Source organism: Gopherus evgoodei, chromosome 15, assembly GCF_007399415.2.
Source record: "Gopherus evgoodei ecotype Sinaloan lineage chromosome 15, rGopEvg1_v1.p, whole genome shotgun sequence".
NCBI classification, from domain to species: Eukaryota; Metazoa; Chordata; order Testudines; family Testudinidae; genus Gopherus; species Gopherus evgoodei.
In genome coordinates, this window is record NC_044336.1 from 23538700 (window position 1) to 23552834 (window position 14135).

The 14135-nt window shown below is 46.7% G+C and overlaps 1 protein-coding gene across 1 annotated transcript in view; it reads right to left on the reverse strand.

Annotated features, from left to right (window-relative positions):
* Positions 1-723: 723 nt before the first annotated feature.
* Positions 724-14135, reverse strand: part of FAM20A (FAM20A golgi associated secretory pathway pseudokinase) — a 44627-nt gene continuing 31215 nt past the window's right edge. The window contains exons 6-11 of the mRNA XM_030534710.1: positions 11708-11823; positions 10193-10373; positions 9307-9416; positions 7800-7881; positions 7141-7200; positions 724-2746 (exon numbers count right to left, since the gene is read on the reverse strand). Of these exons, the coding sequence (XP_030390570.1) occupies positions 2482-2746; positions 7141-7200; positions 7800-7881; positions 9307-9416; positions 10193-10373; positions 11708-11823 (814 nt within the window). The 3' untranslated portion in view covers positions 724-2481. The remainder of the gene's footprint in view (positions 2747-7140; positions 7201-7799; positions 7882-9306; positions 9417-10192; positions 10374-11707; positions 11824-14135) is intronic.

Genomic DNA, 14135 nt, shown 5'->3' on the forward strand with positions numbered 1-14135 from the left:
CTACTACTGACCTCGCTTTACCCCATTCAAGATAGCAAACTGTTGACCTGGTCTCCGTTATTGGAGCTCAGAAGCTTCTCTAAATTGTCCACTTCCATCTCGTACGTGACCTGAATAGAAACTTTGACTATATGGTGACTATATGTGCATGTCTTGTTGGGCACATGAAAAGAAATAAGAAAGGTGGGTGCGATTCTTAACTCAATCCTACTGATGTGTAAAGCAGAAGTAACACCATTGACAGCTGGAGACTCATTACGGGTGAGAGGAAAATCTGGTCTGTGTTCCTGATCTGGGATTGGTGGAGGTGGCTTCTGGATAATCAGCCAGAGGTGTTCCTATCTATTTTCCCTGGTGAAATCAGCAGCTGATTGGAAGCCTCAGAGCACATTTAAGAGCAAGGGATCAGCCCTAATTCCTCCTGATACATTTGCACTAAAATCACCAGTAGAGGGAGATCTGACTTTGGGAACATCTAAGACATGGATTGAAATAACTACACTACATTGGAAGCTAAATCTCTCAAGTCCATTTATTTTAACCCATTCTCTGCTCTACTAGAATCAATGTAAAGGAGAGCAGGGAACCTCCACCATTATGCAGAGCTCTTTTGAGCACTGCTTGAAAATAGAGAACTAGTTAACTGCTTTATACAGAGTTGCTTTGGTAGAAAAGCTTAAAGTGGAAACACTTGATGGAATTAAGACTCAAGCCAGGCACCTATTCTTTGGTTTCTTATCTTTATTACATTAAAATATTTTGAGGAATCTTTAATAAAAGACAAAACAAATCAAACTTCCTCAAACAGAAGAACAACGGGGGATCTGTCTTGCTAACCCAGAGTAAGGAAGCAAAGATTTACCACTAACTAATTGCCACAGAATCACTGAGAGGATGTTAGCTTTGCCAAAACATTACTCTGATTACTCCAAAGGATAATTGCAGTCTGCTGTGGACCTGTTACAGTATGTTAACATAGCCAATTTAAAAATAATTCTGGAGTTGGGTAAATTTAAAGTACAGTGCCTTGGGGAGGGTAGGTGGGATGGGGACAGACTTGATTAAGCTCGAGTTGAGGTTATTTTTCATTTTGCACCCATTATCACTACTGAAAACTCACTGGGTTAAAATGGCAAACTTCAGCTAGCACCAAACTCTAATGCTGAGTCAGCTTGCTGAAAGCTGGGTAAGAACTCAAGTTGAAATCCATGTGTCTTGTTTGTAAAGGCTTAATGCATCAAATGCGATCTGAGTCAAATTCTCAGCTGACAGGTGTCAAACGTTCTATCAAGCACACCACAAAATACAATGGTGTTGATAATTTAACACAAATAATTGGAAAATAACTGTCAAGTTCTCAGCTGCTTTCATTGGGCTACTAAAAAAGCTCAGCTCCATCATTCTGAACACTTAAAAAATGGAACTGGTTGGTAAAGGTTCAATTAGCAAACTCTCTTTTTAAGCCTCATCCTAGGGAGGCAAGGGGAAAAGGACAGCTTATCTAAGGCCTTTTGAGGAGCTGGCTTGTTTTGTGTTAGTCTCCAGTTCCTATGATACTTTTTGATTCTCTCTAGCCACCTTTGCAGATTTCAATCTGTTGCTCGCTTCCACTGTGTTCTAATGGACTGTTTTACAACTGCTTAAATAAATGTTTTTTAACGCTGTTTTTCTGTGCCTACGTTAACTTGAGAGAACCCCTTGCTTAACAGCCCTGCTCTTGGCTGAGTGGATTTAACAGTGCTGCATCTTTGTCAAGCTCTATCTTTTGCAGAACTGCACTGCTGAGGCCTAAATAATATGAATGCTAAATTGCCTGTCCCTTATAACCCACGGCATGATTTCCCTTCCTCCCCACCCCCATAACACCAGCTGAAAAACTCAGATATTTGGCTCTGTGAGGTGGGCCTTGTGACATACAACGCACCTGGAGCTGCTTGTCATTTTACCCAAGGCCGATGGAGGTGTTTCTGATTGCATGAATAGTAGACAGGTGGTGCTGAGCTGGCCCCATGTGCTGCCTTGACTTTAAAGTGACAGATTCTGCCCTAACTTGCAGTGATGGCTACTTTAACCTTTCAGCATTGCTTCATTCAAGCATCATTCTTGGATCCAGCTTTGGGGCAGCTTAAGGACAGGATGCAGCTCCTGTGCCGGTTGTGGAAGCCAATGCCCAGGCTCTTACCAGTGGCAGGCCCTGCAGTTACAGAGCAGATGTGTCTGTACTGCTCCACTGAAGGACAGCATCTCTTGGAATAAGTGTAGTGATCAGGCCCTGGCCTGCAAATGTACTTGGCACAAGTTTACCCCATGCACTGAAGCTTTAGTGGGGCAATCACCATAAAAGCCCAGTAAGGATCTGAGCCCTTCCAAAGAGCTTCCTCTCTCAATCCAACAGGCTTGTATAGGTGAAAATTATCAGCAATTAAAGTTCACCTGCTGGCTCCCAGGGGCTCTTCCCTGTCCCCAAAAGAATTTAAAGCTCTAGCTGGTTGGTGTCACTCTGTCAAAAAAGGGCACTTCCAGCTGCTTGGTGTCATTGGCCACAACCTGGTCTTCTCCATGTGCATCTATGCATTTCCCCACAATCTTCAGGATGAGCCACAACCGTCTGTCCAAAGCCAAGAGGTGGGGTTCAGTGAGGACAGGTGCAAGGTGATCCAGCAGGAGGGATTCCCTCATGACATCACTGAGCCGGTACTCAGGCAGGGCCAGGAGCTGCAGGTGTAATAATGTTGTCCTCTTTATTCTGGGAAAACAAGGACTCAGGTCAGACTCTTTTACACCACCTCTTTGTATCCTCCCAGCAGTAAGCTGCTGTGTCAGCCCAGCAATTTGCTAGTGGACGACGGCTAGAATGGGTTTCATTAATTTTTTTGTCAAAGTATTTTTGACACAGTGGTGTTTAGATGATTGCAGAACACTCAGGGCATGTCTACACTTACCTCCAGAGTGATTGATCCAGTGGGAGTTGATTTATTGCATCTAGTGAAGACATGATAAATCAAGCACTCTCCTGTCGACTCCGGGAAGCATAGGCGGAGTCGACAGGGGAGCGTCAGCAGTCCACCTACCGCAGTGAAGACAGTGCGGTAAGTAGATCTAAGTTGGGTAACTTTGATTCTCCCCTTAACTCCCCCCAGGGTAGACCAGGCCTCAGTTCCTTTAAAATATTGCAGTATGTAATGTAACAGAAGTGTCGTGATGATACATGTTTGCGTGGCTATATGAGATTTGAGCCAAGAACCTCTAATCACTTTACCAACTAGGAGAAGCCCTTTAAGGTTGCCAAGTACCACTCTGTCTTCTCTCTGCTTACCTTTACTTTTTTTGAGCTTGGACAAGGGACTTCTTTTGCTGTGTAGCTGTAAAACCACTGAGGGCACTTTATAAGTGAGGGTAACAGCAACATCTTGGACTAGAACATAGATCAAGATATGTGTATAAATACCTTTACCTGACCCTAGCAGGCTCTTTAGTCCAGTAGACAAAGGCACAATACAAAGCTGGAGTTCAAAAAAACTCCAAGGGGAAATAAGATGTTAATGGTTAACAGTGAAGGGCACTGGACTTTGGTGCAGCTGGCTAAGGGAGCTGGAAGCTTCTTCATTACAGTCATTAAGTCTACAAGGATGTCCTTTTTTTAAATAAAAGCTGGGCCAGAGTCTCAGCTGGGTTAAATTGGCCCTGAAATCCATAGATTTTACTCTATCGTGAGGGTATGGCCTATGCTCGTCTAGTGGAACCACAGCTTCATGCAGGAATGAGTGGGTGAAATTCTCTGGCCTGTGTTATACAGGAAATCAGACTAGATCAGTGGTTCCCGAACTTTAACAACCTGTGAACCCCTTTCACTAAAATGTCAAGTCTCACACACCCTCTCCTAAAAATGAATATTTCCAGGAATTTTCTCCTTTACCTGAGTATAAATTATAAAAACAGTGATCTTGGAAATATAAAATGTTATGACATGCTTATTACACACTATTTATTATCTATTTATTACAGTATTTTTATTACATTATGAGAATGGCAATACTCTTCCAAGATCTCACTTTTGTAGCTTGTATCACTTTGAATAAGCCTGTTATAAGACAAGGCTCCTGCTAGTATCAGCTGTGAAACAGCATGAAAGTATTTAAGAAACCATCTCAGAGTTCCTCCTATGCAAGCATTCAGGTCTTGAGCAGTCCAGGCAAACAATGCACATTACAACAAAGCTTAAACTTGTTCTTAGTAATTTTAAAAACAAGACTAGCTGCCTATTTAATTTTAAAACAGCAAAAAATATCCACCTCCCTTTCCATTTCAAGATTCCTTATAAGAAGTTGAAATCTCCTCAGTGTGATAGAGATGCTTGCTTTGATCTGCTTAGCTCTTGGAAGTCCAGGGGCCTGAGGCTGCTGGCCTTGTGCTGCCCAGGGTTCCTAGGGACAGCTCTGTCTGCCATTAGGGATATTTTTCTGGAGAGCCCCCGTAACATTTTGCAAACCCCAGTTTGGGAACCACTGGACTAGATGATCAGATGGAAGCATTCTGGCCCTAAGGAGTATTACTGTCACTTTTGTGCTTTCCTAGAGAGCCATTTTATTCTCTTTAATAAAATAGAAGGCACAATGGGTATGTATCCTTACAGGTGCTAGAGTTGCTTGCTTACTGTATGATGCAATTAGTTGGCTCCTGGAAGGTGCAGGAGGTAGGTCTTGCACCCATTACATTTTACAACGGAACCAAATTAGAAAATGCCCCCTGGCTGATGGAGTTGTGAAGATATTGGAGGTCTAGCCAACTGGTAAGTAGTTAATTTCAACCACATGGACTAGAAATCCATGGGAAGGATTTACTGAAATCCTCTGACTGTAAATTAAAAGTCTCGCTAGGTGCGAATAGCTGCTTTTAACATTCGACCTGCCTAATACAAGTGCACAAATGGTAAAGAAATAGGTTAGACGTTTCCTAAAGAGAAACCACAGGGCCCAGCAGTGCTCACCATGGCTCTTTCATTTAACTTTCAGCTATTGATTTATGTGGATTAATAAGGGAGTAGCTGAGATAGGATTCAAAGAGTAAAATGTATGAGCGCTTTTTAATAACTTGGAGAGGGGGAAACCAGACTGATTAACTATATCAATGTTCTCCCAGGCCTTTAAAAGGCATAGATTGTCTGAGTGTTATGGGAAGGCTTCTAAAGAATTGGGTCTGAAATTCACCTTATGCCTTTTATTTGTTGATCATTTTGATGGAGATTGAGGTTTATTTTTAAGTGTTTTAGATTTTTGTGTTGATTTTAAAATTTTCACAGTCGTGCAAAATAGTGGGTGTTAAGCCTCTTCCCTGATTTGTACTGATTTTACCATTGAATGAAATTATGGTGGGGGCAGGTCACACAATATTTATTGCCTGACAGCAGAGGGTGAGATTAAAAAAGCTAACGCTTTATAAGTATTAAAACACCACTTGACAATGTCACCCATCACAATAGACAAAGTAAATAGCCTTAAATCAAACCCTGATAACTTCTCAAGCACCATTTTTCAGACGTTGCCTATCTGTACATTTTGATTGTTAGCAGTGGAAATATTTTTTAATTGATTTCACCATGCACGCAGAAACCAATGTGTATGGACACTTACTGATAAAAATCCAGTCCTTCCAAGCCTATGTACAGATCAGCTACCCAACCTCTAGGGAAGAAAGTGTAACCCAGGCCTGCTTGGGTGTGGCACTCTATCCCCCTCTAATAGCTGCAACAGCCTTGGCTAAGAGAGAGATGTCTTTTAGCTCATGCAGTAAGTGCCAGAGGTCCCAGGTTTGATCCTGGCCACCAACATCTGTTGGCATTACTAAAGCATGGCTGTTTCAAAGAGTTGCTCTTCTGCGCCAAATCCATCAAAAGCTCATGTTCCTTATGTAACGCCTGGAGTGCTGGGTGGCCCAGTTGGGCTTTTTTGATATGATGTAAGATGCTGAAAAGGCACTAGAGAAATGGAAAGCATTGGCTAATGTTCTACAATATTATAGTCTACTGCAGCCTGGTAGAGCTTAGTACTATAATATTATGCTGGGTAGTGCTAGAGCAGTGGTCTCCAACCTTTTTTCACACAAGATCACTTTTTGAATTTAAGTGCAACCCAGGATCTGCCTTACTCCTTCCCTGAAGTCCTGTCCCTTCCTTAAGGCCACGCCCTGCTCATATCATTCCCCCTATGCTCTGTTGCTTGCTCTCCCACAACTTCACTCACTTTCACCAGGCTGGGGCAGGGGGAGGGGGTGCAAGCTCTGGGCAGGTGCTGAGGGGTTTGCAGTGTGGGAAGGGGCTCCAGGTTGAGCCTGGGGCAGGGGGTTGGGGTGCAGGTGCAGGTGAGGAGTGCAAGCTCTGGGAAGGAGTTTGGGGGGAGGAGGGGGTTCAGGGCTGGGGCAGGGGGTTGGGGTGCAGGTGAGGAGTGCAAGCTCTGGGAAGGAGTTTGGGGGGAGGAGGGGGCTCAGGGCTGGGGCAGGGGGTTGGGGTGCAGGCTCCCGACAGGGGGCACTTACCTCGGGTGGCTCCCAGTCTGCGGTGCAATGGGGCTAAGGCAGACTCCCTCCCTGCCCTAGCCCGGTGCTGTTCCCAGAAGCGGCTATCCCTGCGGCCCCTGAGGTGGGAGGGACATGTGGCTCCGCCCACTGCCCCCACAGTTCCCACTGGTTGCAGTTCCCCGTTCCTGGCCAATGGGAGCAGAGGCAGGAGTAGCACGGAGATCCCCTACCCCTCCCTCACCCCTGCCAGGGGTTGCACCGCCGTAGGGTGTGCTGGCCACTTCCGGGACTCAGCACGTGGGGCCGCCTGCTGTAGCCCCGCTGCCCTGCTGGACTTTTAGCAGCCAGAGATCACGATCGACAGTCAGAGTTCCAGGATTGACCAGTCGATCACGATCTACGGGTTGGTGACCACTGTGCTATAGTGTGTTGCAGCATTGTAGAGCATGGTACTGTGCGGGGTATACTATAGAATCCTACAGTTGTGTAGGGCATAATGCTATAATATTGTGTAGTATTAGAATAATGTCTCAACTCTCTTCCCAGACTCCCCTGGGATAATACAGGTGACTACCCTAGCATGACTGGCTAGCAAGTACAATTAACCAAGTCTGCCATCTCACTTACATGCAGCACTGGGAGAGTGGAGCCAGGATGGAGGTTTCGTCATGGGAATGTCTTCCAAACCTAGGGGACAAACGAAGGCAAGGGTGAACCGCTGCTACCACCAATACCCCGGGCACAAAGCTGTGATTAGAGGGTCCGATTCTATCTGAGAAGTGTTCAGAGGAGGCACTCAACACTGGGCTGGATCAGACCCTTGGTTCACATAACAGAATGAAACAAAACTGGGTATGCTGGAAAGGCTGAGATACCAGGACCTGCAGGAGCAGGGATGTTACAGATTAGAGTGTGCTGTGCAGGGGCAGGTCGTATCCCCATTGTGTGTGCCTGGGCAGTACGCCTTTCATTTTCATGGGCAACAAATTCTTCTCCCAAAGTAAATTTAGATACACATTCTAGGATGTCAGGGCAGAGATCAAGTCACTCGTAGTACCACCTGAGGCCTGCCCCCTCCCATGGCCCCAGCATCATCTGCCCCTTTTGAACCACTGGACCATCTGCCCTCCCTCCAGCTTCATTGGGCCCCACTTATGCCCCCCCAGCACAATCTGACCCCCAGCACTGTCTGCCTACTCCCATGCCCCCTGGCACTCAGCCCCCATTCGTGTCTCCATCTCACATTCCAGGTGCCCCAAAAGTCATTGCTGGGGCGAGTGCCTTACCCTCTGGCATTGTCCAGATGAATGAGGAAGCCTTCATCCCCAAACTTAGTGAACATTTCGTAGTGATGACGGTCCATGTTCCCTTTGGAGAGAGAGCAAGAGAGCACATATTGCTCTTGCCATGCACTGAGCAGTGACTGAGTACCCCTTTGAACGGGCCAGGGTGAAAACTCTGCCGCTATGTCATTCTTCAGGCCCATGCTGAGCAAGGGTTCCCTGGCTAGGGGTGCGGTATTTGTACACCAGCTGTGAGTCAGGAGGCCTGGAGTTACCTGACAGTAGTAATAGTCTGATCTTCCCTAGTACCCCCAATCCCAGGATCTTACCTCAAGGTGTTTTACCAGCAGTAATGGAATTACCTCCCTGCTGGCTAATGAGGTGCATATATGAACCTCATCACCACACTGTCTCAGAATCTATGAGAGATTAATTCTATTTTACAGAAGGGAAAACTGAGGCACAGAGTGAGGTGAAATGGGTCACCTAAGGCAATGAACCCCAGAACTGCTAACTCCAGGATTTGTTTTTTTGCTAGGTCAGGCTCCCTTTCCTGGATCTTCCTCTTGTAAAGTGAGTGGAAGATGGACATCTGTCTATGCCAATGGTGCTCAGGTATTATAGTGATGAGGGCATATAAATTCCTGGATGAAAGGATATTGGCACTTCTTATAAACTTTTGTCGGTTGACCTCAGCCTGGCAGCCAGGGTCTGATTAGTGAGACAAGACCACAAAGGGGCAGACTGCAGATGGACAGTGGATCCAAATCTTCCCAGTCCTTACTCTCCTTTGCCTGGCCCCCATCCCCGAGCTCCTGTCGCTGCCCTAGCACAGCTCACACACACGGGTCAGGCTGCAGCAATCTTCTCATGCTTCTGTGCTCTCTGGCCCCACTGCGCCCTTCTGAATCAACTGCCACACGTTGAGCAGGGGAGGGGATGCCACCAAACAGGACAGCAACAAAATTAAGCAAGAGAAATACCCAGGGGACAATAAGGGGTAGGAAAGAGAGCCAGGGAGGGGAACTGATAAAGCAGAGAGGAGCTGAGGAGACATGTACCCACCGAGGCTATTGCAAAGGCATCTCCACTAAAGAAAGAAAATGAAAACCACTGCCTTAGCCCTTGCACCCTGGCACCTCTGGGCTCGGCAGTTCATAGCCCTGGCACCTCTGGGCTTGCTGTGTCAGTTATGAATGTAAAAAATCTGCTCGAGCCCCGGCACCTTGTTCATTCCAAATTAAGCACTGCCTGTGTCCATAGGGTCACCAAGGGGCTCTGTGTTGGCTGGGCATTTTGTGCTTGCAGGATGAAAAGGGAGCCTTGAAGATGGCATGAGTCTCTCAAATCTTCTGTACAGAGCAAGAGTAAGATTTGGAAAACTGGCTTCTGGGTCACTGAATGTCCTTGTCAATTACTGGGGGGTGGGGAAGAGAAGAAAGACATGAGATGAAGGGAGAAGGTGAAGATGAAGGGAGGGAGCAGGAGCTCATTATTCTGTCCATCATACCTATCAGGAAGTCAAATATGGCCATGTCGATGATATTTAGCAGCCGGTTGCCGCTGTTGTAGGGGTAAATCTCCCTCACCGTGTTGCAGTAAAGTGGATTCACTTCCCACCTACAGGAAACAGAGGGGAAGTGTGAACGCAAGGCAGCTTCTCAAATACATCATCTGGGAGCCACTCGAAGGCAGGGATGTGATCGCGGTTGCCCCGGCCAGCATTGCCTTGCCACCAGGGCCGACTTTACGCTGATTCCCCAGAATCAGGCCCCGTGCTTAAGGGGGCCCTGCTCCGCGGGTCTTCGGCGGCATTTCTGCGGCGGGGCATCCTTCAGTGCTGTGGAAGACCCGGAGCAGACCCCCCACCGGCCGCTGCCAAAGTGCTGCTGAAGCCCCGAACCGCCGCCGATATTCCAGTCGGGCCTCTCGGGTCATAAAGCTGGCCCTGCTTGCCATGACTCTGAGAGCCCGGAGAATGGGCAGCGTTGAGATGCCAAGGGCTGGATTCAAGGCTGGCATGAGCAGCAGTGGCTCTGCTGACAAGTGCCAGTTGCTTCCACCGGGGCTGAGTTTGGCCCACACTGCTTCTCAGTGCCTGCCACATTTAGATGGCTACCCTGCTTGGCAGGTTTTCTTGTCTCATGGCCACAGCAGCGATATCCCCCAATCTGCACTCCCCTTCGGCTGAGTTAAAACCATCCTAATAGCAGCAGCCAGAGAGGGGAAGGGAGAGATTCTGCACCAGGCGCAGGCATCAGGAGCCGGTTGGCTACATGCAGGCGGCCTCTGAGTCTTGGCCTCTGCTGCTCACCACCATGCACAATCACTTGCCCCCTTCTTGCTCCTCCTTAGCCTCCTTTCACCGCACAGAGCTGCAGCGTTTACCCACTTACTCCTCTTTTCCAGCAAATGAGTAGGACCGGATCCAGGGGTTCGGGATGGAGAGTCTTGGGGCCAGATTGAGGGATGGCAGGAAAGCGGAGAGGGATCCCTCCAGCAGATGAGGGTTCCCACACACGGCGTACTCCGTCTTGCACATGTATGGGCACTTCGCAAAGAAACACACGTTGCTGGCTATGGGAAGAACAGAGCTGGTTAATATAATGATTTGGCTACTGTATATGTGCACCACTGCCCTCTGTTGGGTGGGGATGGAATGGCTCTGCTTTGGGTCATAGGTCCTACACTGCCACTACTCAATGGAGATTCACCTTTAACTCAGGTGCTGGAAGTGGTGTTTATGCAGCAGGATGATCTCAGTGTTGCCAGGCAGTTCTGAGTGGCCATAATATTTAGCATTGTAACAGGAAGTCCTAGATGGCTACCAATGTGTTATGGTGTGCTGTAGTGTTAGATATAGTCAACTGCATACAGCACTGGCTTATGTCTATGTGTGTGTGCTTGTGAGGAGCAGGAGTGGCGGACGCTCCTTAAAAGTGAGGGGCTACTGGTGCCCGAACTGTGGCCCCGCGCCCCCTGTGCTGCCCCTTCTCCCTGAGCCTCTGCCCCTGTGCTGCCTCTTCCCCCCCAGAACTCCACCCCCTGCTCACTCCTCTCCGCCCCCTCACCCTTATGGACAGTAAAAAGTGATGGAGCCATGACCCTCTGGTCCCCCCTGTTCTAGCGCCCCTGGAGGGGGAATAAATCCTGTAGGAAAGTTGCAAATGATGGAAGAAAAACACTCCCTGGACCAGATCCTCAGCTGGTGTAAACTGAAGTCAGTGCAGCTATAACAATTTACATTAGCTGAGGATTTACCTCTCTACCCGTTGAAGAGACTGCAAGTCATAATATCAGAGAGAGAGAGACACACCCACACTCACCACTGCCTTCTGCAGGATGGAATCTGAGTGTGAGTGGTGGGTGTAGCCCACTGTATTCCCCATGTCATTTCTAATTAGCTGCATAATAATGTTACATACACCAAACCCCAGTAACAGACTATTATTAAGGTTGCCAAGTCAAGTACTCAGAAGTTAGGTGATGCCAGATTTAGAGTTGTCTGTCCTTAATTCAGTCCCTTTGTGCATGTGCCTTACAATACAGTCTTTAATTACATGGATAGAATCCAGTTCTCCAGCCCAGCATTCCACTGCCTTAACCATGGGATCATCCCTTTCTTTTCCTGCAATATCCTGTCTCATTCACCACACACCTTCTATCTTCTGCAACAAATGAGACAGGGGTGCCAAACACAACACCCTCATTTACTACACAGCCCTGATTCGATGGAAGACGCTATAGAGGTATTATCGTAAACATGTGTCATGCCGAGTTTGATCTCTCCAATGCAGCATCTAGCACACACTTCTTCTGGACCTTTCCTGCGTACACCTCTTTCCCCATCAGCTTGGTACTGAGGAATGTATTTGTAAAAGGAACTCGCTTCTGCACCTTTACTCACATACCGGGTGAAACGAAGAAGACGCTCTGTAGGATTTCATTCTTGGTGACCTCCAGGATGTCCTTGGTGACGTTGATCAACCTTCCGATCGTGGGCGGGACCCGTCGGAAATCCAGGATCCTGGGCAAAAACGAAAACGTGTCAATCAAAGTGTCCTGAAGCAGAGTCCGGGAGGTGGGGAAGGGAGATGATTTCTCAGCACATGGGAGGGCTGGGAAAGCGGTCCAGCAACTGAATCCAAACCCCGCTCCATGTAAAGGAGCTTGTTTCCATTCTGAAACCACGCTCCTTTTTAAAAGTCTGACAGCACTGCCCAATTAGAATCTTTCTTGTGTGATCTCTAGCAAATATGCAAGCCCATTTTAGGCTCCAAACCAAAAGAGGTATGCTCTGGGATTTGCTGTTTTGACAGATGGGCCTTGTAAGAGTTTGGAGACATTTTGGCTACTCCATTCAGGATCTTCTGTAATTCTAAGCATCTTTTCCCCAGCCAATTGATCGTGTATCCATATGAGTCTGTTGTCTCTTTCAAGGGTGAGAGACTGCCAAGGACCTGCACAATGTTGTGTTTGACACTCTGCAGAGATGGGCTGAACCTGTTACAGCACAGCACAGACAGTGGGAAGCTGGGAGGGACTCGCACACACCAGGAGTCACTTAGCCTATTGTCTCAGCTGTTTCATCTCACTGATCTCACTTCGGATAATCCGCGGCCTGGGGCTGAGGGAATTTTTAATGACTCTGGGAGTGGAAAACCATTGCTGATTCCTGAGTCAGTAACCGCTGGGCAGGATCAGAAATGCCATAATGCAAACAGTGAGCAATGCACTCAGCTTCCAAGAATCAATCATGAAACTGGATTTAGCTTGTCAGTTACCGAGCACTTAAAAAAACACAATATTTCCCTCGTATCTAGCCTCTTTCCTCTTCAGACTTCAAAGCACTTTAAAAAATTGGGCAGGTGAATATAAAAAGGGCCAAACTGGGTTAGACCAAAGGTCCATCTAGCTCAGTATCCTGTTTTCCAACAGCGGACAGTGCCAGGTGCCCCAAAGAGAATGAACAGACAGGTAATCATCAAGTGAGCCATCCCATGTTGCCATTCCTAAGCTGGCAAACAGAGGCCAAGGACACCATCCCTGCCCATCCTGGCTAATAGCCATTGATGGACCCATCCTCCATGAACTTATCTAGTTCTTTTTTGAACCCTGTTATAGTCTTGGCCTTCACAACGTTCTCTGGCAAAGAGTTCCACACAACACAGTCAACCTGTGGAAAAATACTTCCTTTTGTTTGTTTTAAACCTGCTGCCTATTAACTTCATTTGGTTACCCCTAGTTCTTGTGTTATGAGAAAAAGTAAATAACACTTCCTTATTTACTTTCTCCACACCAGTCATGATTTTATAGATCTCTATCAGATCTCCCCTTAGCCGTCTCTTTTCCAAGCTGAAAAGTCCCAGTCTTATTAATCTCTCCTCATATGGCAGCCCGTTCCATACCCCTAATCATTTTTGTTGCCCTTTTCTGAACCTTTTCCAATTCAAGTATATCTTTTTTGAGATGGGGAGACCAGATCTGCATATAGTATTCAAGACTTGGGAATACCATGGATTTATATAGAGGCAATATGATATTTTCTGTCTTATTATCTATCCCTTTCTTAATGATTCCCAACATTCTGTTAGCTTTTTTTGATTGCTGCTGCACACTGAGTGGATGTTTTCAGAGACCTATCCACAATGACTCCAAGATCTTTCTTGAGTGTTAACAGCTAAATTAGACGCCATCATTTTATATGTAGTGGGGATTATGCTTTCCAATGTGCATTATTTTGCATTTATAAACATTGAATTTCATCTGCAATTTTATTGCCTGGGCTCCTTAAGTAGCTCTTAGCAATCTGCTTGGGACTTAACTATCTTGAGTAGTTTTGTATCATCTGCAAATGTTGCCACCTCACTGTTTACCCCTTTTTCCAGATCATTTATGAATATGTTGACTAGGACTGGCCCCAGTACAGACCCTTGGGGGACACCACAATTTACCTCTCTGCATTCTGAAAACCAACCATTTATTCCTACCCTTTGTTTCCTTTCTTTTAACCAGTTACCAGTCCATGAGAGGACCTTCCCTCTTATCCCATGACTGTTTACTTTGCTTAAGAGCCTTTGGTGAGGGACCTTGTCAAAGGCTTTCTGAAAACCTAAGTACACTATATCCATTGAGTCCCCCTTGTCCACATGCCTGTTGACCCCCCCTCATAAACCATGTTGGCTTTTCCCCAACAAATTATGTTTAGCTATGCATCTGACAAATTTTGTTCTTGACTATAGTTTCAACTAGTTTACCCAGTACTGCAGACAGGCCTGTAATTGCCAGGATCACCTCTGGAGCCCTTTTTAAAAATTGGTGTCACGCTGATGTCATTAG